This window comes from Carcharodon carcharias, chromosome 6 (assembly GCF_017639515.1).
Source record: "Carcharodon carcharias isolate sCarCar2 chromosome 6, sCarCar2.pri, whole genome shotgun sequence".
Taxonomy (NCBI): domain Eukaryota; kingdom Metazoa; phylum Chordata; class Chondrichthyes; order Lamniformes; family Lamnidae; genus Carcharodon; species Carcharodon carcharias.
The window spans coordinates 75,127,855-75,154,214 of NC_054472.1; the positions used below are offsets into that span (position 1 = coordinate 75,127,855).

General features: G+C 41.7%; 2 protein-coding genes across 2 annotated transcripts in view; one reads left to right on the forward strand and one right to left on the reverse strand.

The window, feature by feature from the left end:
- LOC121278803 (polyamine-modulated factor 1-binding protein 1-like) overlaps positions 1-26,360 on the reverse strand; it is a 357,653-nt gene that overhangs the window by 310,543 nt on the left and 20,750 nt on the right. The window lies entirely within an intron of this gene.
- LOC121279310 (histone H2B type 1-B-like) lies at positions 23,105-23,485 on the forward strand. Its single transcript, XM_041190455.1, has one exon. It carries the CDS (start codon positions 23,105-23,107, stop codon positions 23,483-23,485), a length of 381 nt encoding a protein of 126 aa, XP_041046389.1.

Sequence of the window (26,360 nt, forward strand, 5' to 3'; positions counted from 1 at the left end):
ACAGTGACAGTAGGATATGTAAAAATAAGCTTTTAAAAATGTAAATAATTCATGACTTTCTACTACATTAAAAAAAGTAATTTCAGTTAGAAGGCAAAGTGTTAATCATCCAGCCCCTTTAAAGTATCAATAACAAAACCACAAACTCTTTAAACCACTTAACCTTGTAAATAAACATTATGAAATTGACAGTAGAGATCAGAAAGCTGACATTGTCAATCAAGCAAGGTTTTCCCTGGAACACAAGAGTTTCAACATGCATAATGGCTATCTTGGCTCTGAGCCAAGCATACATAATGAGCATACATACATCCTTGGAGAAACAAAAAACCTCCCAGGAATATTAGAAGATCAAGGAACTAACGAGAAGGAGGAACTAAAATAAATTAGTATTGGTAAAAGAGTAGTGCTAAAGAAATTAATGGCACTGAAAGTTGATAAACCCCCTGAACCTGATTATCTACATCCCAAAGTGTTGCAAGAGGTAGCTGTACAGATAGCAGATGCATTGGTGGCATTCCAAAATGTTCCAAAACTCTATAAATTCTAGAATGGTTCCTGCAGTTTGGAAGGTAGTAAAAGTAACCCCACTGTTTAAGAAAGTTGCGGGTGGGGGAGAAACCTGGGAACTACAGACCTGCTGGCCTGACATCAGTGGTAGAGAAAATGCTAGAATCTATTGTAAAGGATGTGATAACTGGACACCTAGAAAATAATGGTAGGATTAGGCAGAGTCAACATGGATTTATGAGTGGGAAATCATGTTTAACAAACCTGTTCAGAGTTTTTTGAGAATATAACTAGCAGGATAAGGGAGAACCAGTGAATGTGGTATATCTGGATTTTCAGAAAGCTTTCTACAAGGTCCCTGTCATGAAACTATTAATGTATATTATGTTATTGGAAAATATTTTTCTTTTAAAATAGAGGTTTAGTCTAACTGGATTAAAGCCAGCTAGTCTGGGTGTTTTGATATGTACTAGTTTTGAGATGTAAACAGAGAATTAGAGTGCATTTGCATTTTTTGAATAGAGTATTCAAGAAGTGGGATGAAAACTGACATCTATCTAGCAGCTACCAAGCAATATGTTTATATTACTAATAAAATTGGTGTTATGAGAGGGTTTTATTGTTAGAGGTTTAGTTCAGAGTTTGGTGATACAATGAGAATTTACATTCAATGGGGGTGGTAGGTATAACTTCATCAGTTTTCAGGTGTGCAGAGCAGAAGCAATGTGAGATCAAAAGGCAGCTGTAAGCCTCCAACTGGTTCCACATGAACCAAAGTGAAAAGAAATTCATTTTGAATCTGTAAGGTGAAAATGTTTTGCCTGGTGTTTGATTAAGTCTATGGGTTGCTGTTGCCTTAATGGAGATTAGTTTGGGAATTTGTTAAAAGTTATGTTAGTAGTAATTTTAAGCCATGTGTATATATATATATTTTAACCTGTGTAAATTAATAAATGTTTCATTTAGGTTAATGTAAAACCTCGAGAACTGGTGGTCTGACTCCTGAATTTAAGAGCCACATCTCAAACATAACACTTAAAATTATAGGTTATGACAGTTGTTTAAAGTATCCTTCTGGGATCTTTTAAGTAACTCAGCTTTACCAACTGTACTGGTCATAACAATTAGGGGCTCTTGCCAGGATAAATTATATTTCTAATTCCTTGCTTGGTTAGGAATTGGTGAATCTTAAGCTTACAAGTATGAGAGGCACTTTGAATTCAGGAGTTGGTGAGGTATTTTAGGAGTGGTGAGACTGCAAGATGGCTTTGACAATTGCTAAGACTTTGATTGGATTGGAGAAAATAACCAAAAGTAAGCTTTCAGAGTTGGCAGATAAGTTAAAATTGGGGTTACCTGCAGGGGCTAGGAAATCAGATATAGATTAAAGTATAGCACAGTTGGTTGGAAGTGAAACCTGACGCTAGTGAGTCACAGCTGGAGGTAGTGAGACTTCAGTTGCAAATGAAAAAGCTTGAATTAGAAGCAAAGGACAGAGAAATGGCTTTTAAAAGGGAATTAGAAATTACAAATATGGCGAAGGAAGAAAGATAAAGAGAGAGAGGCAGAGAATTCGAACTGAAAATGCTGGCAATTAGAAGAGATGTCAGTAAGGGAGGAACAATTTGTCTCCAAAGTAGAACCCAGTGGGGATATGTTTAAATTTGTACAAGTTCTTCCAAAGTTTGGGGAAAAAGATATTGAAGCATTCTTTATTTCATTTGAGGAGCTAGCTGAATAGATGAAATGCCCACAGGAAAACTGGAGGTTATTATCAGAGTCTAAGTTGTTGGGTAGGGCACTTGAGGAATATGCTTCACTTTCAGAAGAAATGTCGGTGAATCATGATGTGGTGAAAAAAGTTATTTTGAGTGCATATGAGTTGGTTCCTGAAGCATACAGACAGAAATTTAGGACTATGAAAAAACAGCCTGGGCAAACTTATACTGAGTTTGAAAGAGTAAAATAAAGTAATTTGCAAAATAGAGACAACCTATGCAGCTCTTAGGGAAGTCATTCTTTTGGAAGAATTTAAAGATTCAATCCCTTCGGTAATAAGAAATCATGTGGAGGAGCAGAGGGTTGATTCTGTAAGACAAGCAGCAGAGATATCTGATGATTATGAGTTAGTTCATAGAGCTAAACCTTTTTTCTGTCATCCTTTCAAACTGGAAAAGGATAAAAAAAATGGGAAGATGAAAGGAAAGTAGGTAATCAAAGAAGAGAAGGAGTAGCTGGAAGTTCCCAGGATGTTTTTACTCAGAATAAAAAGGAAGGAGCTGAAAATAGAAGTGACATTCAACAATTGAGGTGTTTTCATTGTAATAAAGTGGGGCACAGAAAGTCAGTGTGCTGTAGGTTGCAGGAAAAATCTGTAGGAATTGTAGGGGTACAGAAAAGCTCTGGAAGTAAAAGTACTGTGGGTTCTGAGGTTCAGGTACAGGAGAAACCAGTGGTTTGTGTACAGGTGAAACAGGGAGAATCAGTGAAAAGTAAAGAAGCGGGAATGTGTTCACAGTTTACTCAAGGGAATTCTGGACAGCAGGTTGCAGAAGTGTTTAAAGATTTTGTATGTGAAGGGAAAGTCTTTCCATGTGTACATGGTGGATTAGTTAAAGATGCTAAACTTTTAAAAGACACAGGGGCTAGTCAATCCTTAATGTTGTGGGAGAGTGACATTTGTTGTTCAGAGGGAGTGTCACAGGAGAATGTAATAATAAATGGGGTTCATGGAGATGCTGATTCTATTCCATTGTAAAGGGTAAATTTAAAGAGCAGATGGAAAACGGATGAAGCTATAGTTGGAGTGGTGGAAAACTTGCCCATTGCAGGGGTTCAATTTATTCTAGGTAGTGATATAACTAGATCGCAAATGTGGGTGATGCCTATGGTAGTTCAGCAGCCTGTAGAAGTGCTTTCAACAGGAGTGCTACAGAAGGAACAAGCTGGATTGTTTCCTGATTGTGTTATGAGATCAAAGGCCCATAGGGAAGAACAAGATAAACAAGATAATCAGGCAGTTCATAGGTAAGAAGAAGATGCCAAAATCCAATTAGCTGTCACTGTATTTCATAACATTGTTCAGGAGGAAGGAATGCAGGTCAGTTCAGTTGAAATGTTTAACTCAAAGAGATTAGTGGAGTTACAGAAAAATGATCTGTAATTAAAACAGTTATATCAGAAAGCTTATTCATAAACTGAAGCAAAATGTATTCCAGCATGTCATTATCTTTGAAGGAATATTTTAATGAGAAAGAGGTGGTTGGATCAAATCTCAGCAAATGAAAGCTGGAGGGAGATGCAAAAGATTGTTATCCTATTAGGGTATAGAAATGAGATTCTGAGGATCACTCATGAAATTCCAATGTGGGACATTTATGAATTAGGAAAACACAGGAAAAGATACAGAGGCTATTTTTGGCCTGGATTGTATAGGGATGTAGTCAAATTCTGTAGATCCTGTCATATGTGTCAAGTAACAGGAAAACCACAAACAGTGATTAAGCCGGTGCCTTTAATCCCAATACCAGCATTTGAATAACCTTTTACTGGGGTCATGATTGATTGTGTAGGACCCCTCCCTAAGAGGAAATCAGTATTTATTAACAATAATGGATGTGTCTAGCAGGTTTCCTGAAGCAATACCTTTAAGAAATATTACAACTAAGAGGATTATAGAGGAGTTAATTAAATTTTTTTACAAGATATGGCTTACCTAAGGAAATACAATCAGATCAGGGGTCAAACTTCATGTCACAGCTGTTTAAGGAAGTAATGAACAGTTTGGGGATAAAACAGTTTAAGTCAACAGCTTATCATCTGGAGACACAAGGAGCTATGGAAAGATGGCATCAAACTTTAAAAACTATGATAACAGCATACTGTCATGATTATGCACCGAATTGGGATACAGGAATTCCATTTTTGTTATTTGCTATTAGAGATGCTCCTCATGCATCGACTGGTTTTCGTACTTCTGAACTAGTTTATGGTCATGAAGTAAGGGGACCAATGAAATTGATTCATGAGAAATTGGTGGGTCAAAATTCAGAAACTAATCTCCTGGATTATGTATCAAATTTCAGGGAAAGATTGAACAGAGCATGTGAACTGGCTAGGGAACATTTGAAGATATCACAACATGGGATGAAAGTGAAAGCAGATAAGGAGGCTAAAATTTGCAGTTTTGTTTCTGGAGAGAATGTACTATTTTTGTTACCGGTACTAGGTGATTCATTAAATACAAGATTTAGCGGGCCTTACAGGATTGAAAAGAAATTGAGTGAAATAAATTATTTAATAATCATGCCAGATAGAAGAAAGAAACAGAGGATGTGTCATGTAAATGTGCTTGAAAAGCACTTTGACAGGGAAGAGGAACAAAAAGAGGTATTAGTGATGGTCGATGATGAGAAAGAGGTGGAAGTGCAGGATGCTGAAACTGATTTTCCTCTAGTCAAATTGGATAATGAGGGGTGCTGCTGAAAATTTAAATGAAATGTTGAGTTTTCCAAGCAAGTGTCAAAGTGATTTGGAAAAGCTATTGTGGTCAAATAAACATTTTTGTTGAAATAAGTTGGGACACATTTAGCTTTACATGATGTATGCGTAGGAATATCTTCTTCAATAAGGCAACAGCCTTACAGATTAAATCTGGCAAAGTTATCACAAGTACAAAAAGAAATTGATTTCATGCTTCAAAATGATATCATTGAGTCTAATTCCAGTAACTGGAGTTCGGCTATTGCACTGGTACCAAAACAGTATAGAACACAAAGGCTGTGTACGGACTATCGAAAGGTGAATGCAATGCCAAAAGCGGATTCATATACCATACCATGGGCAGAATTTAGCCCTTGGTGGGCATGCGGGCCTCACCAGCTCAGTGGCGGGCGGACAGCCGACCCCTGCCACCACTATGCGCTTCCTGTAAGGGGGAGAGGGAATCCCCAGCTGTCAAAGTGCGCAAGAGTGCACTGCTCCCTGAGACAAAGTGCTATCTCAGGGAGATCAGTGACAGTCTAGAAAACTTTAAAAATAGAAAAATTTAAAAATTATTAACACGTCCCCCTCATGTGACAATGTCACACAAGATGGGACACGTTAATAAATATCACATAAAATGTATTAAAGTTTTTAAAAACAGACATGAAACGTCATCCCGCCAGTGGATAAGGTTTCATGTATTATCAGAAGCCTGCTGGGGCTCCTGGCCTGCCTGCCAGACTTAAGGTTGGACGGGCAGGTCTTTAATTATCTTAATTACTCTGTCAATGGCCTCAATTGGCCATTAACAGGTCGGCGGGCGGACAGCTGCTTTCGCTGTCCGCCTGCCTTCCTAAAAATTTAAAGGGACCGGGATGACGTCAGGGATTCCTCCTGACATCATCCTGCGTCATTTTCCCGTTGGCGAGCCAGCCCCGCCCCCAAATCGCCGACAGGAAAATTCAGGCCCATGGTTGGAAGATTTCATTGAGAAAGTGGGACAATTGAAATTTATCAAAAAAGTTGCCTTCCTAAAAGGATATTGGCAGGTACCATTGTCGGAGAGAGCAAAGGAGATATCAGCTTTCATAACACCAAGTGTACTATATCAGTTTAAAGTTATGCCATTTGGTATGAAGAATGCACCTGTGATATTTCAAAAACTGACAAAGTAATTGCGGGTCTAAGCAATTGTGCAGTTTATATTGATGATCTAATTGTTTTCAGTCAGACGTGGGAGGAGCATTTACAGCATCTGGAAGAATTATTTACTTGACTACAAGAAGCTAATTTGGTGATGAACTTGGCTAAAAGTGAATTTGCAAACGTGCAAATTACGTATCTAGGCCATACCATTGGACATGGTAAGGTGGCTGTGAGAGATGCGAAAGTCTAGGCTATTGTGGATTTCCAAGTGCTCACAACAAAACGAGAAATTTTGAGATTTCTGGGCATGAGTGGGTTTTACTGGAAATTTGTACCAAATTTTAGCCAAGTGGTTGCTTCATTGACTGAATCATTAAAAAAGAACGAGAAGTTTCAATGGATACTGGAGTGTCAGAAGTCATTCAATAGTTTGAAAACTTTATTAACTACGACACCAGTTTTGGCGATACCCAATTATGCCAAGCAATTCAAGTTGGCCATTGACACAAGCAATACTGGCATTGGGGCTATACCGTTACAAGATGACGACACTGGAATTGAAAAGCCAATAAAGCATTTTTAACAGAAGCTGAATGTACAACCGGGGAGATATTCAACAAGTGAAAAAGAGACTTTGGGTTTGATGTTAGCGTTGTGGCATTTTGAAATTTATGTTGCAAACAATTCACCAGAAACAATTGTTTATAAAGATCATAATCCTTTGAAGTTTTTGGACGAATTTCATGACAAAAGTGCAAGGCCTTTCAGATGGAGTCTATTATTACAACCATTTAACCTATGGATTATACATATTGCTGGAAGAGCAAAGTTGTTTGCAGATGCGTTAACAAGAGTTTGAAACCTAAAGGAAAATGGAACATTTTTTAAAAAACTTGGACACTGAACTAGAGTGATTTCTGCTGATACCAAGGACTTGCGTATATATGTTATGTTAATGCATGCCTCTGGTAATGTAATAGTGTAATGAGTATAGGAGATAGTGTGAGGTGGGTTATTAAATGAAGCCGTCTTTTAGAATTATGATGGTTAATTTTTCGATAAGGAGGGGGATATCATGAAGCTATTAATGTATATAATATTATTGGAAAATATTGTTCTTTTAAATTAGAGGTTTAGTCTGTGATCATGTCTTAATTGGATTAAAGCCAGCTAGACCGGTTGCTTTGATATTTACTAATTTTGAGATGTAAACAGAGAGGTAGAGTACATTTCCATTTTCTGAATAGAGTATTCAAGAAGTGGGGTAAAAACTGATGCCTATTTAGCAGTTACCAAGCAGGATGTTTATATTACTAATAAAATTGGTACAATGAAAGGGGTTTTTATTGTTAGAGAGGTTTAGTTCAGAGGTTGATGACACAATGAAAATTTACATTTAATGGAGGTGGTAGGTATAACTTCAGCAGTTCTTGAGTGTGCAGAGCAGAGGCAGTGTGAGACCAAAAGGCAGCTGTAAGTCTCCAACTAGCTCCACAGGAAATAAAATGAAAAGAACCTCATTTTGAATCCATAAGGTGAAAGTGCTTTGCCTGGTGTTTGGTTAAGTCTATGGGTTGCTGTTGCCTTAATGGAGATTAGTTTGGGAATTTGTTAAAAGTTATGATTTGAATTTGAAGTAATTTGAAGCCATGTGTATCTATATTTTAACCTGTGTAAATTAATAAAATATTCCATTCAGTTTAATGTAAAACCTCGAGAACTGATGGTCTGATTCCTGAATTTAGAGTCGCATCTCAAACATAACATTTAAAATTATATGTCATGACAGTTGTTTTAAGTTTCCCTCTGGGATTTTTAAAGTAATTCAGCTTTACCAACTGTACCGGTCATAACAGTCCCACACAGAAGATTAATAAGAAAAATTAGAGTGCATGGGATTGGTGATAATATACTGGCATGGATTGGGAATTGGTTAACAAACAGAAAATTAAGAATAGGAATAAATAGGTCATTCTCAGATTTGAAGACTGTGAGTAGTCGGGTACCACAAGGGTCAGCGCTTGGGCTCTAGCTATTCACAATCTACATGAATTATTTGGATGTTGGTACCAAATGTAATATTTCCAATATGCCACAAAACTAGGTGGGAATATGAGTTGTGAGGAGGATGCAAAGAAGCTTCAAGGAGATTTAGACACATTAAATGAGTGGACAAGAACATGGCAAATTGAATATAATGTGGGGAAATGTGAAGTTTGGTAGGAGAAACAGGAACGTAGAGATGATGAGAAATTGGGAAGTATTGATGTCCCAAGGGACCTGGGTGTTCTGTTCATGGATCACTGAAAGCTAACATGCAGGTGCAGCAAGCAATTAGGAAGGCAAATAGTATCATGGCCTTTCTGTAAAGAAGATTTGGATACAGAAGTAAAGAAGTCTTGCTGCAATTGTATAGAGCCTTGGTGAAGCCACACCTGGAGTACTGTGTGCACTTTTGGGCTCCTTAACTAAGGAAGAATATGCTTGCCATAGAGGGAGTGCAATGAAGGCTCACCAGACTAATCCCTGGGATGGCAGGATTGTCCTGTAAGGAGAAATTGAGGAGACTAGGTCTATATTCTCTAGAGTTTAGAAGAATGTGAGATGATTTCATTGAAACATACAAAATTCTTACAGGCCTCGACAAAGTAGATGCATAAAGGTTGTTTCTGCTGTCTGTGGGGGAGTGGGGGGGGGGGGTGGTGCGGGGGTGTGTGTGGCGGTGGCAAGGGAGTGGTGTCCGGGACCAGGGACACAATCTCAGAATAAGAGGTAGGTCATTTAGGACTGAGATGAGGAGGAATTTCTTCACTCAGAGGGTGGTGAATCTTTGGAATTCTCTACCCCAGAGGGCTGTGAAGGCTCAGTCATTGAATACATTCAAGACAGAGATCAATAGATTTCTAGATAGTAAAGATATCAAGAGATATGGGGAAAGCATGGGAAAATGGCTTTGAGGTAGAAGAAGATCAGCTTATGATCTAGTTGTAAAAACAAAAAAGCTGCGGATGCTGGAAATCCAAAACAAAAACAGAATTACCTGGAAAAACTCAGCAGGTCTGGCAGCATCGGCAGAGAAGAAAAGAGTTGACGTTTTGACTCCTCATGACCCTTCGACAGAACTTGAGTGAATCCAAGAAAGGGGTGAAATATAAGTTGGTTTAAGGTGTGTGTGTGGCGGGGTGGGGGGGGGGGGGGGTGGGGGGGGGGGGGGGGGGGGGGGGGGGTTGGGGGGGTGCGGGTTTGGGTGGGGGGAGAGAAGTGGAGGGGTTGGTGTGGTTGTCCCTACAACCACACCAACCCCCTCCACTTCTCTCCCCCCACCCAACGCCTCCCCCTCCACTTCTCTCCCCCCACCCAACCCCCCCACCCCACACACACACACCTTAAACCAGCTTATATTTCACCCCTTTCTTGGATTCACTCAAGTTCTGTCGAAGGGTCATGAGGACTCGAAACGTCAACTCTTATGATCTAGTTGAATGGCGGAGCAGGCATGAGTGGCCAAAGAGCCTACTCTTGTTCCTATTTCCTATGTAGCAGCCCTAAAGTCAAATATTCTCCTCCATCAAGCTACCTGGGGAGGCCCAAGCAGCCTGATGCAAATGAGGTCAGAGGGCCAAGGTTAAAAGCTTAGTCAAGGAAGTGGGATCTTAAGGAGAATTTTAAAGAAAGAATTTAGGGATCATAAGGAATTCTAGAGATTATTGAAAGAAAGAAGAAAGGCTGTACAAGAGGCTGGATTCAGAAAGAATGCAGCAGAGGAATGTATGTAGAAAGGAGATCACAGAAATAGGGAGGGTGAGGGGCTTAAACATAAGAAGAAATTGATGTTTAAGGTATTTGAGGAGAGGCTTTTGTCTCAATCTAGGCTAGTGACAGATTTAATGGACATTTATGATTTGGAGTGGAATAGGAAATGCAGAGCAGAGTTTAAGGGAAAATAAAATTTATAGAGGGTGGTGGCTGGCCAGGAGAAAATTGGACTAATCAAATCAGAAGGTGACAAAGAATAAATTAAAGTTTCAGTGGTAGATGGATCAGGGAGGAACAGAGACATAAATTGGTGGGCTTTTTGATAAAGATGATCAAAGCTCATGATCAAATAGGATACCAAGTCTGGTTCAGCCTAAGACACTGGCTAAAAGGCAAATTAAGTCAGTGGGACATGCTTTCAGTCTTCCCAAAGTTAGCTCAGAAAGTTATGTTCCATAACTGAATGATGTTCAAGTAGTCTGATATCACAAAAGAAATGAAGCAATTAAGAGAAGTATAGCTGGGTTTCATCGGCAGAGGTGTGGAATCTGATCCCATGGCTTTGGATGATGTTGCACAGAAGTAGCATGTAAGTAAGGAAGAGAAGACTTATTCTGAGCCCTCAATTCCCTCTCTTGTTGCCTTGACTGCTGCTGTTGACTGACTACATCTTCTCTTTCTTCCATCTTTGATGCCTTTTTTCCCTACAAAATAATCATTTAATCCATCTGAATCCTTTGATTCCCCAGTATATTCACTCCATTAAATCAGAGAAATGCAAAATCAAATTTAACCAGTCTCATCAAAATCTATCGATCTGGTTCAACCAAATCAAACTTTACTGTGTCTCAATTTTTAATTTGTTCTTGGAATCTGGACAAAATTGGCAAAAGAGTAGTCACAGATCGTCATGGTGGCATACACCTGCCAAGAGATGATGTCATCATTCTCCTCTACCATTGGCATGTGTCTCCCAGGTACAAGACTCAATTATTAAGGCCTGCATGTCAAGCTTGCAAGCATCCTTGAAGCTGAGCTTTGAGCATCCTATCGGTCGTCTGACTCTGGCTACCTTGTCACACAGAAAATCCTTAGGTATGCGACTGTCTTCCATCCCATTAATATGCCCGAGCCAGTGGTCGCCTCTGATTGATGAGTGTCTACATACTTGGGAGGTGTGCCTTTGAGAGGATTGTCACGTTCATGATTTTGTCCTTCCATGAGATGCCCAGAGTGCATCTTTATTTATTTAATTCAATTTCACAATTTTCCATGAGACTAAATCATGCTAGAGGGCAAAGGCAATCATTGGCTTCCCTTCTCCACTTCAAATCATTCTCCCCTGTCCCTTCCACTCTAGCCTCCAATATCAAATATAAAGAGCACATAGATATTTTTGTCTCTAGCATTAAAATCATCTCTGCAGCTGGCACCACTAACTCACAACTTACCTCTCCTCCTTTACTTCTGTCATCGTCAAAATTTCCCAATCAATAAAGCTCCAAACACATCACTTTACAGTTTCTCTACAATTGCCTTGGCCTCTTCAAACTCATATTTTCCATGAGTCCTACTCTTGTTTCCTTAATTCGTTGTCCACCCAAATCCTGGTCATCCACTTCTGACCCCATGTTCATTGGCAATATTAATGATTTAATTTGCATATCATTTCCCTTCCCTTCAAATTCAATGTCATTATGCTTTTATCAGAAAATCTACCCTCAACTCAGTTGTCTTCTCAACTATCATCTTATTCTTCTCTAATATTTTGCAGTGCATCATCACCATCCAATGCAGTTCATCTATCTCCAGGAATTTCCTTTTTAAATTCCTTCAATCCTGCCTCTACACATGTCATAACAGTGAGCCTGCTCTGGTCAAAGGCATTCCTTGGTTTCCCTCCTACTTATCTGGATGAAGCAAATACTTCTCTTGCAATGGTTGCTCTGCCTCTCCTGCACTGTCATTCCAGAATTCCCCTAAGAATCGATTTTGGCATCCATCTTTTCCCCAGATATACGCTGCTGCTCAGTGACATCATTCACAGGCATGCGGTTAGCTTCCATAGATATGCTAATAATGCACAATTCTATCTCTTCATAAGTTCTCACAATCTTTTAATGGTTTCTGTGGTTTCTAGCTGTCCATCTGATGAAATGTCTTGGATGAACCGCAACTTCCTTCAACTGAACATTAGGAAGTTAGGAACCATGATTTTCAGTGCTGGTCACAAACTTCACTCCCTGTATACTAAAGCTTTCCCCTTCCCTAGACTCTGACTCAGGTTGAACAAGAACATATGAAATCCTGGTGTAATACTAAAACCTGAACTATTTAAGAAAAACAACATTTCAAGGAGCAGGATGACTTCCATCTTCTCAGGGCAACTAGAGATGGACAATAAATACAATCTTTCCAGTATCATCCACAAAAAAAATGTCCCATGTTTATCGAGCATGTAACAGAGGTCCAGGGCCCGGATATTTGCTACTGAGGTAGGCAGCCTGAGTCAGAAAATTTCCCAAAAGGAAATGGAAAAGTTAAATCGCTGAGAGCTCAGACTCATAACAGGATTGTCTCAGTGAGGTTCTGTTTTGACAACTGGAGAGAGCTGCTAACTTTGCCTAATTGACATCTTTAAGTGGTTATAATAATTTTTTCTGTGATCTCTGTTGTCAATTTCTCAATGTTAATGTGCACAAGATTAAGCGGTGTTAAGTGTTTGAAACCTCTGTTATGATACTTTAAAGGTCTTTCTGACTTAGACACTTTTGTGGTTGTAGGAGCAGCATTTTTTTTGCAAAGAAAATTTATGAATGGGTGGTTTTGTTCTGACCATTCCCCACATGCCATTGTAACAAATGGCTCATTGGGTCTGTCCAAAGTGTTCAATGGGCAATTGGGCATTGAAGGTTTGTAAGTTGGCATGGGGGCTGTAAGAGGTCATTGGCGTGTGTGGGGGATATGAGTTGGCACTGAGTTGGAATGGTAGGGGCATGGGGGGTTGTGGGCGGGGCACAGGTCAGACCTTTTGACCTTACCTTTCAAAAGGTTCCTGAATTCAGACTCCACTGAGATCCGTGAACCACAAAGCATGGAGAAGCTGGGCCAACTCCATGAAAATTGCATGGGGCAAGGAGATTGCTAGGAAATAGAGATTGTTTAAGTAAGTTATATTGGTACTTGTGGGCGTTAGGAATGAGTTTTAGCTTTAAATTTTAAGTTTGATTTGTATTTTTGAATCTGTGTTAAGAAACGTCAAATTAAGTTTGAATTTCCTTTTAAAAAGGTGTTTTCATTTTTAATGCGGAGTTTTACGACCCCTAGAGAGAAAGTAAATATACAAGGGTACAAGGATTGGACTGTTGTAAAGCAACAGGGGCCCAGAGAGGCAGATCCTTCCCACAGACACACATACAGAAGGAGAGAAACAGCAGTTGTTTTGGAAGCTGTTTGAGTGCAGTTGGTTCTGAACATTGCTGCCAGGAGAGGCTGGAGCAAAAGGGGATAGATAGCCAGTCCCAAGCTAAAGAAAAAAACCCAAAACTCCAGGGGAGTGGAAGGTGGGAAGTCCAAAGAAGACCTTCTAATCAAAGGAAGGACTGGAACCTGGGGAAGGATCCTGTTAAGTGAAGTTAAGAATGGAGGGCAAAGAGAAAGGCTCCAAGTTTCAGATTTAAAATACAAAAGCTGCAGAAAGCAGATTTAAAGCGAGAACAGCTTGCAAGAAGGTCCATAGAGATAACTGAAGGTCTGTAACTCTTTGCTATGGGCATGTGAAGCAATGGTATATTGTTGATGGCTGAGTCAGAGAAACAGTGTGTGCAGAGGACAGCTTGGATGCATGTGGTGTCCCAAGGAAGAGGAGTATCAGCAGGAGAGTTCGAAACCCGGGAGGTGAACCCTTACAGAAGGCGTCAGAGAGAAAGCGTCGGTTTGGGAGAATATTCCAAGGCGGGGTCTTGAAGGGTGGAGATTGGAAACACTCATGTGAAGGATGGAATTCATGAGACTGGTTGGTTCATAGTGTGACAAGTTTCTGAGGGGAGTTGAGGAGACATCCATAGCATCTGGTTGAGGTGACATCTGTCACTTGAGGTCAGAGTGTGGTGTGTCTGACCACAGGGTGCCATAGATTTACATTGACTGTGTGCTTACTGTGTGCAATAGAGTATAAAATAGCTCTTGTAACTTGTGTTATCCTTACAAATCTATATATATCTGTAAAGGTATAGTTGTGGGTGAAGGAGTATTGTAATATAGTTCATCTTTTCTTGTTAATAAATTTGTTTGTTAAAAGTTCGTCAGCTGACTCCTATGACTCCATGCGGTAGTTACTTTCCACGTATCTAAACAAATAAATAAAAGTTAGGATCTATCAAGCTGGGTTCAACTCTCTGATTAGGCTTGTCCAGGGATAACCTCAGCTGGGAATTGTAACAGAGATGCCTACCATCACAATGGTGCAGGACAGAGTCACCCTTATCCCGCACAGTGAAAATTAGGAGTGGGGGCTGGAATCACAGAATTGGGTTCCACCTGCCATTTTTAATTGGCTCCGTAGTTCTTTCAATGCTGTGAAAATCTGGGTACAAATGATCGACAGAAGACCGGAGCAGCACTCTGCTTCTCTGATGGAGGGGGCCAGAATGCCTTATCTGGCCAAAAACAACACTAACATTTCTTTACAAAAACAGAATTACCTGGAAAAAATCAGCACATCTGGCAGCATCGGCGGAGAAGAAAAGAGTTGACGTTTCGAGTCCTCATGACCTTTCGACAGAACCAACATTTCTTTAGTTTTTCCCTGATGGGAATCAACTGCAATCAGTGATAATCAATTCCCCTTATAATTGATTTCCTTATCTCTGAAAGCTCTGTGTGGATTTCAAAGGGGGCTTGTATGGGACTTATGCCTGCTCTTGGCAGAATTGACATCACTGAACCTAAGAGTGGTCTGGGCAAAATCGCTGGGTAGGTTGGGCCCACTCCAAACACTGGAAGATTTGCCCTGCTCCTCTTAAGAATTTTTGTTGGCGAGTAAATGGAATGCAAACTTAGTGAATTTGGGTTCTGTCTCAAATTCTTATTGCCCAATCCCCACAGGAGATCAATTTACATTGTGCCTTCCACCACCTCAGGAATTTTGAGCCCTTCTCTTTAAGAGTAGCCAAAGACAAAAGAGTAGACCAGTTGCAGTGGCTTTTTATGCTAACTGAAGGATTTTCACCTGATAAATGGCAAGAATTGCATTCAACAAACCACCTGTTTTTAGATAGCCACTCTTGATTTTGTAGAACAAATAATATAGACAAATAAAAATAATTAAGTTCGGTCAAAATAGTAAACTTAAAAAAAACCTCTTTGCTGCTAAATTAAATGATGCACTTTCAATTTGTGAGAATATAGGTAAATAGATAGGATTGCACATTCTACCCAAATTTAACAATTTTAGATAAATATCAAGGTCCTGAAGAAAATCAGGCACTACAGAAATAACAGAATACAGAAATATTGCTTTTTTAATGTAGGAAATACCCCGAGCACTTTACAGAGGGAATTAAATAAATAAATAGACTTACATATACAACACACAATGACACATAAGGAGAAATCAGAAGAGTGATCAACATTTAAAAAGATGGATTCTGAGATGGTTAAAAGGCAGAGGGAAAAAAGAATATATAAAATTCCAAAGTCTAATACAAGTATCTGGAGTTTATTAATTTGCTACATTGCACCAAATTTACATCCCAGTTTAGGAGGCCATCATATTGATTTGATTTTCCACATACCACAAAATAGGTGTTCCCCAAATTGTATCATTGGAATGTAAAATTAACTGAAATGGCTGCAGTATGTGCTACAACAGGATAAGAATTCAAGTGTATATTAAGAAACTAACTGATACTACAAAGCAAAGAGACTTCACAAAGTAGAAAATCCAATGGATGTCTATTCCTGCGATAGAAGAGTACCATTTGCATTGCATAGTGTGTTAATGAAAGATTTATCAGAAGGCACACATCCTTAGTTACCAATGATTTCTTTGTAACAGCCAGCCTGTTGGAGAGAAGCTGCAGCCTAGATGAAAGATTTGATTCTGAAAATGAAACTGCATATGCTGACTATAGAAAGTAATAATAGATTGCTTAGAATTATAGAATGGTTGAAGCACAGGAGGCCATTCGGCCTGTTGTGTACATGCCAGCTCTCTGCAAGAGCTACTCAGCTAGTCCCACTACCCAGCTATTTTAATTTAGTTACTCATTCAATTCCCTTTTGTATGTCACAACTGAATCTGCCTCTCATGCAGTACATTCCAGATCCTAACCACTTGTTGCATAAAAAATGATTTTTCTTATGGCGCCAATGGTTCTTTTTCCAATCACCTTAAATCTGTGCCATCTGGTTCACATCCTTTCTGCCAATGGGAACAGTTTCTCTTTATCCACTCTGTCTTGACCCCTCATGATTTTGAACACCTCGATCAAATCTCTGCTCAACCTCCCCTTCACCAAGGAGAATAACCCCAGCTTCTCCAATCTTTCTAAGTAACTGAAGACCCTCATACCTAAAATCATTCTTGTAAATCTTTCCTGCATCCTTCGTAAAGCTTTCACATCCTTCCTAAAGTGCAAAGCCCAAAATTGGATACAATACTCCAGTAGAGCCCAACAAGTGTTTTATAAAGTTTCACCAGCAAAATACTGTGGATGCTGGAAATCTGAAATAAGAACAAAAAATGCTGGAAAAACTCAGCAAGTCAGGCAGCATCTGTGGGGAGAAACAGAGTCAACATTTTGGGTCAATGACTTTTCATCAAAATTCATGATGAAAGGTCATCGACCTGAAACTTTAACACTGTTTTTCCACACAGATGTTGCCTAACTTGCTGACTTTTTCCTACATTTTTTGTTCTTATTTCATCATAACTTCCTTGCTTTTGTACTGTATACCTCTATAAAGCCCAGAATTCCATATGCCTTTTTAACCACTTCCTCAGTCTGCCGCTTTAAACAATTTGTGTACATATACGCCCAGGTCTGTCTGTTCCTGCAGCCCCTTTAGAATTATACCTTTTATTTGACATTGCCTCTCTCATATCTGCCAAAATATATCACTTCTCATTTCTCGCTTTTAAATGTTGTTCGTCCATACCACGAGCCTGTCTATGTCATCTTCAAGTCTATCACTACCCTCCTCACAGTTAACAATACTTCCATGTTTTGTGATATCTAAAAATTTTGAAACAGTGCCCTGTATAATCAAGTCTAGGTCATTAATATACACAATTGAGCAGGCTTTCTCCCCTTCATCCGTGGCCACGTGGAGGTGGTCAAGACTGGAGGCTATGAAATCAGACAGAGCACTGGGTGTTCACTGGAGTTTACTTGTTAATGTGCACTGTGTTACTTCTTGCTAACAATGTAAATATTAACACACGAATCCATATGTGTGAGTTTCCATTCTTTAATGGCAAAGCCCAAAAAGAGTGAAATGGTGAAGGGAAGCAATGGTCTTTGAAGAGGAACCGTGAGATCGCTGGAAAGTTACACATCGTGCATTGGCATTAAGAATGTATCTATTCAAAGCTACCTCTTCAATGGAAGGCAGCTCAAAGTGAGTTCTAGAACATGAGGTACTGTGGGGTGCAATGTGGGAAGCACTCAGGCGAAATGTGCCTGGATGAGATATTTCCTGGCGTCCATGCTATTCTAATGAGAGCTGCACCAGCCCTGGCAGCCTCCCTGCACAGTCTGGGCACCATTCTGCCCTGCATCTTCTTCTTCATCCTCCTCTTCTTCCTCCAATGAGCAGTGCCTTTCCAGGGCTTCTTCAAAGTCCACGCCTTTCTGGGAGGGTCATTATATGGAGAGCGCAGCGGACCACCACAATTTGCGAGATCCTTGCAGGAGTGTACTGCAGGGTGTTACCCAACAGTCCAATCAGTTTCAGAAGCCTGATGGTCTGCTCCATAGCAGTCTAGCTTTTGCAAAAAGGGCATCAGTGTCCTGCAAGATGCAATGGCGTGTTGCTGCTGGAGAGATGTGACCATGGTCCGCAGCTAATCTTTGAATGGATCTAGAGGCGAAGAAATTCATGGACACAGTTACTTTGATAGTTAAGGCAGGGCATGGGCAGGCAGTACTGCAACATGTGAGGTCTTCCTCTACGAGAACACAATCTGAGTGACCATATACCTATCTAGGTGCCACCCATTGTGGCACTGGTTCTCCATATGTCCAGTTAATTCCTTTGTTGGCGGTACACACAGTGCTACAGGTATGGCCTCCATTGCCTTCCTGCCCCTCGCTCCTCTCCTCTGCCCTCCTCATGCTTGGGGCTCTGCATCTTCTGCTGAGGCTGCTGATCCTCATCGCTACTCAACCCAATATCTGGAAACTTAAATCTTATATCCAGCTGTTGCCTTGCTTGCACTTAGCTGCACTCACGATTATTTCTGGACCCTCACCTCCACCCCACCTCTTATGGTCGCATGATTGCTGTAGGAAATGGGAGCATTTTTAGACTTTTTGTACCTTTTTTATATACTTTTATAATACTTTGTGCGCCATTAATTCCTTTTTTCTGTATTTCGTATTTTGCTTGAGTTCCTGCTAGATGAAAGGTTAATTTTAAATGTACGTGAACGACATATGGCCTGTGTGACTTAAGTCAAATTGAAGTCAGACTGTAATGTGAATTGATAGTGTGACTGGCAAAAAGAGGACACATGTTCACAAAGGTTATGCTTTGAACTGTATAGGCTCTGGGGCTGTAAATAAATGGGTGCAAGGATTATTAAGTCCAGCAAATTGTTATACAGGAGAAAGTTAAGGATAAACTGTTTAATTTTTGAGAATATCTTGTTCACGGGTCTGTGACTACTGACAAATGGAATAGTAAGATCAAATGTGTGATGCCTATATTAGAACACAGCAAGGGCTTTAGCTGCAGAAACATATACAAACAGCAAAACAGGTTCAGTGTACAAACTTTGAAGATGGCAGAGGGAGAGAAAGCAGAACAGAAATCACGACCAGCAATCTGTAGCTGCCAAAGTCAGCAAAAAGCAAGAACTAAGATAAAAGCAAAAACACTGCGGATGCTAGAAATCCAAAACAAAAACAAAAATACCTGGAAAAACTCAGCAGGTCTGACAGCATCTGCGGAGAGGAACACAGTTAACGTTTCGGGTCTGTATGACTCTTCAACAGAACTAAGGAAAAATAGAAAAGAGGTGAAATATAAGCTGGTTTAAGCGGGAGTGGGACAGGTAGAGCTGGATAGAGGGCCAGTGATAGGTGGAAATAACCAAAAAATGTCATAGACAAAAGGACAAAGAGGTGTTGAAGCTGGTGATATTATCTAAGGAATTTGATAATAAAGGTACAGATAGCCCTAGTGGGGGTAGGGTGGGGGGAAGGGATTGCAAAAGGCTAAAAGGCAAAGATAAAACAATGGATGGAAATACATTTAAAAATAATGGAAATAGGTGGGAAATGAAAAATCTATATAAATTATTGCAAAAAAGGGAAATCGGAAAGGGGGTGGGGATGGAGGAGAGAGTTCATGATCTAAAATTGTTGAACTCAATATTCAGTCCAGAAGGCTGTAAAGTGCCTAGTCGGAAGATGAGGTGCTGTTCCTCCAGTTTGCGTTGAGCTTCACTGGAACAATGCAGCAGGCCAAGGATGGACATGTGGGCATGAGAGCAGGGTGGAGTGTTGAAATGGCAAGCGACAGGGAGGTCTGGGTCATGCTTGCAGACAGACCGGAGGATGAGGAGGAGCCAAATGATTCAGTCTTTAGCCCAGATGGAGGATACATACCTAGGATCTTATTCTTGGATGCTGGAGGTAAGGTTCATCCAGAGATCGTTAATCAAAATGGAAATCCCAAAGCGGTCACCCAGTCTGCGTTTGGTCTCTCCAATGTAGAGGAAACCGCATTGGGAGCTGCAAATGCAGTAGACTAAATTGAGGGAAGTGCAAGTGAAATGCTGCTTCACTTGAAAGGAGTGTTTGGGCCCTGGAAAGTGAGGAGAGGGGAAGTAAAGGGGCAGGTGTTGCCCTTCTGCGGTTGCATGGGAGGAGGTTGAGGTGTGGGGGGTGATGGAGGAGTGGACCAGGGTGTCCCAGAGGGAACAATCCCTGCAGAATGCTGCCTGGGAGGGTGAAGGGAAGACGTATTTGGTGGTGGCAACATGCTGGAGTTGGCGGAAATGGTGGAGGATGATCCTTTGAATGCAGAGGCTGGTGGGGTGATAAGTGAGGACAAGGGGGACCCTATCCTGGTTCTGGGAGGGAGATGAAGGTGTAAGGGCGGATGCGCGGGAGATGGGCCGGACACAGTTGAGGGCCCTGTCAACCGTGGGTGGAAAACCTCAGTTAAGGAAGAAGGAGGACATATCAGAGGAACTGTTTTTGAAAGAGGCATCATCAGAACAGATGCGACAGAGGTGAAGGAACTGAGAGAATGGGATGGAGTCCTTACAGGAAGCAGGGTGTGAGGAGCTGTAGTCGAGGTAGCTGTGGGAGTCGGTCGGCTTGTAATGAATATTGGTGGACAGTCTATCACCAGAAAATGTGACAGGTCAAGGAAGGTAAGGGAAGTGTCAGAGATGGACCATGTGAAAATGATGGAGGGGTGGAAATTGGAAGCAAAATTAATAAATTTTTCCAGATCCAGACGAGAGCATGAAGCAGCACCAAAGCAATCATTGATGTACCGGAGAAAGAGTTGTGGGAGGGGGCCGGAGTAGGACTGGAACAAGGAATGTTCCACATACCCCATAAAGAGACAGGGATAACTGGGGCGCATGCGGGTACCCATAGCCACACCTTTTATTTGGAGGAAGTGAGAGGAGTTTAAGGAGATGGAGGTGTAGAGAGATTGGACATCTTGACTCCATTCTCTTTCCCCTTGTCCAGTCCCTTCCCACCTACATCCATGATTCCTCTGAAACCCCACATCATATCAACAATTTCCAGTTCCCTGGCCCCAACCGCCTCCTTTTCAGCACAGACATCCAATCCCTCTTCATCTCCATCCCCCACTGGGATGGTCTGATCGCTCTCAGTTTCTTCCTCGAACAGAGGCCTGAACAATCCCCATCCACCACTACTCTCCTCCATCTGGTGAAGTTGTTCTCACATTGAACAATTTCTCCATAAACTCCTCTCACTTCCTCCAAATAAAAGGTGCAGCTATGTGTACCCGCATGGGCCCCAGTTATGCCTGTCTCTTTATGGGGTATGCGGAACATTCCTTGTTCCAGTCCTACTGCGGCCCCCTCCCACACTCTTTCTCCGGTACATCGATGATTGCTTCGATGCTGCTTCATGCTCTCATCTGGACCTGGAAAAATTTATTAATTTTGCTTCCAATTTCCACCCCTCCATCATTTTCACATGGTCCATCTCTGACACTTGCCTTACCTTCCTTGACCTCTGTCTCAATTTCTGGTTATGGACTGTCCACCAATATTCATTACAAGCCTACCGACTCCCACAGCTACCTCGACTACAGCTCTTCATACACCGCTTCCTGTAAGGAGTCCATCCCATTCTCTCAGTTTCTTCACCTCCGTCGCATCTGTTCTGATGATGTACCTTTCAAAAACAGTTCCTCTGACATGTCTTCCTTTCTCCTTGACCGAGATTTTCCACCCACGGTCGTTGACAGGGCCCTCAACCATGTCTGGCCCCATCTCCCGCACATCCGCCCTCACACCTTCCTCTCCCTCCCAGGACCATGATAGGGTCCCCCTTGTCCTCACTTATCACCTCACCAGCTTCCGCATTCAAAGGATCATCCTCCACCATTTCCGCCAACTCCAGCATGATGCCACCACCAAACACATCTTCCCTTCACCGCCCCTGGCACCATTCCGCAGGGATCGTTCCCTCCGTGGCACCCTGGTCCACTCCTCCATCACCCCCTACACCTCAACCCCCTCCCACGGCACCTTCCCATGCAACCGCAGAAGGTGCATCACCTGTCCCTTTACTTGCCTTCTCTTCACTTTCCAAGGGCCCAAACACTCCTTTCAAGTGAAGCAGCATTTCACTTGCACTTCCTTCAATATAGTCTACTGCATTTGCTGTTTCCAGTGCGATTTCCTCTACATTGAAGAGACCAAACGCAGACTGGGTGACGTCTTTGCGGCACATCTTCGGTCTGTCCACAAGCATAAGCCAGACTTCCCTGTCGCTTGCCATTTCAACACTCCACCCTGCTCTCATACCCACAAGTCCGTCCTTGGCCTGCTGCATTGTTCCAGTGAAGCTCAATGCAAACTGGAGGAACAGCACCTCATTTTCTGACTAGGTACTTTACAGCCTTCCGGACTGAATATTGAGTTCAACACTTATAGATCATGAGCTCTCTCCTCCATCCCCACCCCCTTTCCGATCCCCCTTTTTTCCAATAATTTATATAGATTTTTCTTTTCCCACCTATTTCCATTATTTTTAAATGTATTTCTATCCATTGTTTTATCTTTGCCTTTCAGCCTATTTCGATCCCTTACCCCCACCCCACCCCCACTAGGGCTATCTGTACCTTTATTATCACATTCCTTAGATAATATCACCAGGTTTAACACCTCTTTGTCCTTTTGTCTATGACATCTTTTGGTTATCTCCACCTATCACTGGCCCTCTATCCAGCTCTACTTGTCCCCCCTCCCCACCCCCCCACCCCCCGCTTAAACCAGCTTATATTTCACCTCTTTTCTAATTGTCCTTAGTTCTGTTGATGAGTCATACGGACTCGAAACATTAACTGTTCCTCTCCGCAGATGCTGTCAGACCTGCTGAAATTTCCCAAGAAGCAAGAACTACCTTGTCTGAGATATTGGCTGACCTTTTTCGTTAAGTATAACTTTTGTTGCTTAATAAATCTTCCTGGTACTACTACATTACATGTCTCCTTGTCTGATCCCCTCCACTGAAAAAGCACCTACAGGCCAATCGCTCTGCTACCTGATGGCACCTGGTCTGATGGATGTGTGTCCCTCTCAGCCATGCTCCCTTTCATGGGCTTACCTAATTTCACAATCCAGCAATGTTTGGTTCTCTGCTGTATTGGTGCTTTCTTGCACCAGGACTGTTTCTGATTCATCATGAGCACCACCACCATAATTCAATACTGGATCTTAATGAGCTGGCAACAAACTCGTTGCGCGTTGAGGGTGGTGATGGCTGACGAGAAAAAGGCAACAGGAGCGGCTAAGAAGGGCGCGAAAAAAATCATCAAGAAAACGCCGCCCAAGTGCGGCAAGAAGAGGAAGAGATCCAGGAAGGAGAGCTACTCCATCTACATCTACAAGGTGATGAAGCAGGTGCACCCGGACACTGGCATCTCCTCCAAGGCCATGAGCATCATGAACTCGTTCGTCAATGACATCTTCGAGCGCATCGCCAGCGAGGCCACCCGCCTGGCCCATTACAACAAGCGCAGCACCATCAGCTCCCGGGAGATCCAGACCGCCGTGCGCCTGCTGCTGCCCGGGGAACTGGCCAAGCATGCCGTGTCCGAGGGCACCAAGGCGGTGACCAAGTACACCAGCTCCAAGTAGAAACACGGACAATGCACTGAGAAATAAATCGGAAGGGTTGTTGGTCCCACCTTACCCTGTCTTGAGCAAAATAACTGGGGCAGGAACGAGTGACATGAAACCGCCACTTTGGTTGGCAGTATGAAATTTCACACTGCTTGCTTCTGCACTCATTCCTATCGGAGTCTAAAAATCCTGCCCATAACGTTTATGATGCAATTCAACTCCTTGTTTGATAGATTCACAGGTTGAATTGAGAGAATAACAGGTATCACTGGTATCTACCACATACTCACAAATCAAATGCACCATGAACCAGAGCTCAGGAATTGTTAGCGGGGAGGGTAGACAATGGGCAGCATTTTTAGGTCAGTGGACAGCTACGATCGGTGGGCCCAGGATCAGCTGGGGAACAATCCACCAATTAACAGCCAGCCAGCGTGAAACAGGTGCTGAAATGTTCAGTGGGTGTGGGAGGAGGGCGGGCGCTGAATGAAAGCTCCCTGAAGGCAGAGAGCTGCCTCAGGGAGATGAAGGCTTTAAAACCATTAAATACAGCTTTTAAAATCAGGGAAAAAACGTCCACACATCACAATCAGTCACCTGAACGTATATATGTCCATAGATTTTTTAAAATTTAATAACGGAAACCTCATCCTGCCTTGGATGAGGTTTCATGAAAAATGCAAAGTTCGCTTGGACAATTCGCCTGTCTGCCAACCGTAAGGTTGGATGGACCACGAAAACATCGAAGGCAATTGCAACTTTAATTACACTAATTGGCCTCTTAATTGTCGGTGGGCGCGCTTCCAACTTTTGCACGCACCTGCTGACCGAAATATCACGTGAGTACGGAATGACATCGGGATGCTTGCCCGACATCATCTCACACAATTTTGCATCCAATCGGGTCAGGCACATGCCTAATCTTTCTGCCCAATGTTGTTATCTCCCAAGATAGAAACATCTTCATCTGATTCTGCCATCTTCTTCCAACGAATTTAAATGCGTCGGAAAGCAGACAGGATGCAGTGAAGAATACTTTCTAATCCTTCAGTATATCATAATCATTGCTTTAAACATGCCACAGATGTTTGTCAATGATGGCTGTGGTGAACGCAAACATCACATTATATTCGCGCTCTACTGCCTGTTTACTGTCTGTCATGGATGCTCCATAAGGCTCATGAGCCAAGGTTGTAGTGGGTATTTCATGCAAATAATTACGGTGTAGCAGACAGTTGCAAAACATGGGCATCCTGTATGGTCAGGGATGAGCATATTGATTGAGTAGAAGCCCTTGCAATACAAACAAGGGGCATACCTGTCTAAAGGAGCATGTAAGCTATGCACGCACCATCAATTACACACTGGACTTTGAGAAGTTCTATTATTTGGAAGAAACCTACAGCTCTCCCCTGTTGTTCTCTTGTGCCCACAGAGAAACTATGTGATTGTTTCTGCTCTCAAACAAGATATCATGATTTTAAGCAATGGTGAACTACAGACTGATATTACAGATATAATTGCTTTCAGCCTGAAAAGAATCCAATGCAGAAAGTTTAAGTATAATTTTAACTGAAGCTTGCAGCACAATGCCTGCGCTATAATTTCCCTTGAAATCTTCCTGGATCACACTGCATGGGTAGAATTTTCTGTTTTTGAAACTAAGGGCAGAATTGTCCCAGGTTTGCACTGTGTGGTAGCGGGCGGGAAATGGATGGACATATACGAAGTGAGGTCGCCCACATCTTCTGCAACAATAGACAAGCCACGACAAAGTTTCGCTATAAATGGACTACCTGAAGTGCTAGTATCAGATGGTGGAACAGTATTCACAAGTGCTGAATTTAACCAATTTACAAGCCTCAACGGTATTGTTCATGTGAAAACATCTCCATACCACCCTTCTTCAAAAGGACTTACTGAGAGCAGTTCAGATGTTCAAATCTGGTATGAAGAAATTATCTGGAGATTCTATAGCGACTAAATTAGCACGTTTTCTTTTCCATTATAGAACCACCCCTCATTCGACAACAGGTGTCACACCTGCGGATTTGTTGATGAAGCGCCATCTCCAATCGAGACTTAGCCTAATTATGCCAAACGTGGGGGGGATGGGAGAAAGAAGGCAGGAAAGTCAGAAAATTGGACATGACTGTCACAGTCAGGACAGAACATTTAATGTAGGAGAGAAAGTATTTGTGAAAAATTTTAGAGAAGGACCAGCATGGTTGTTTGGTGGAATAAGTGCTGTAACGGGGCCTCTTTCCTACCACGTGAAAGTCGAAGATCGATTAATAAGGAGACATGTGGATCACATAAGAAGAAGAGAAACCAAATATCTAGAAGTAATTCCACCAGTGTTCGAGACCGAATCCACATCTCCTGTTGAAAGAACTCAACCAAGTACAAATGTGTTTGAAAGGCTGACTGTACCTGAAAGAGTTGAAGAAACAGATTTACAGGTACCTACAAAAGAATCAGATACTCAGATGAGTACTTCAGTAAGGCAGATTCTTAGTCAAGCTTCAGAAGCTGTACAGCTGAGACGTTTCTAGGGAAACCCCTAGAGAGACTGACTTTGTAAATAATTGATCTGTGTAAATAACTTGATGTATTTAAAAATTGTAAAATGTATTTTCAGTAAGGGGGAGGAATGTAGTAATCTGATATATAATATATCTTTAAGACAAGTATTGTGATGTAAGATCATATGATTTTAATACCCAATAGCAGAGTAGCGGGGGCTACCTCTGTATGGGAGGGTCTTGAGTTAGACACTAAAGAGTGTAGAAAGAGTTTGAGTTGTAAGCACACAAGTGTAGCTGCTTTGTTTAGTTTGTAAATAAACAAGCATGCAACCTGGATCCTTTAGCCCCAACAAACCAAGCGC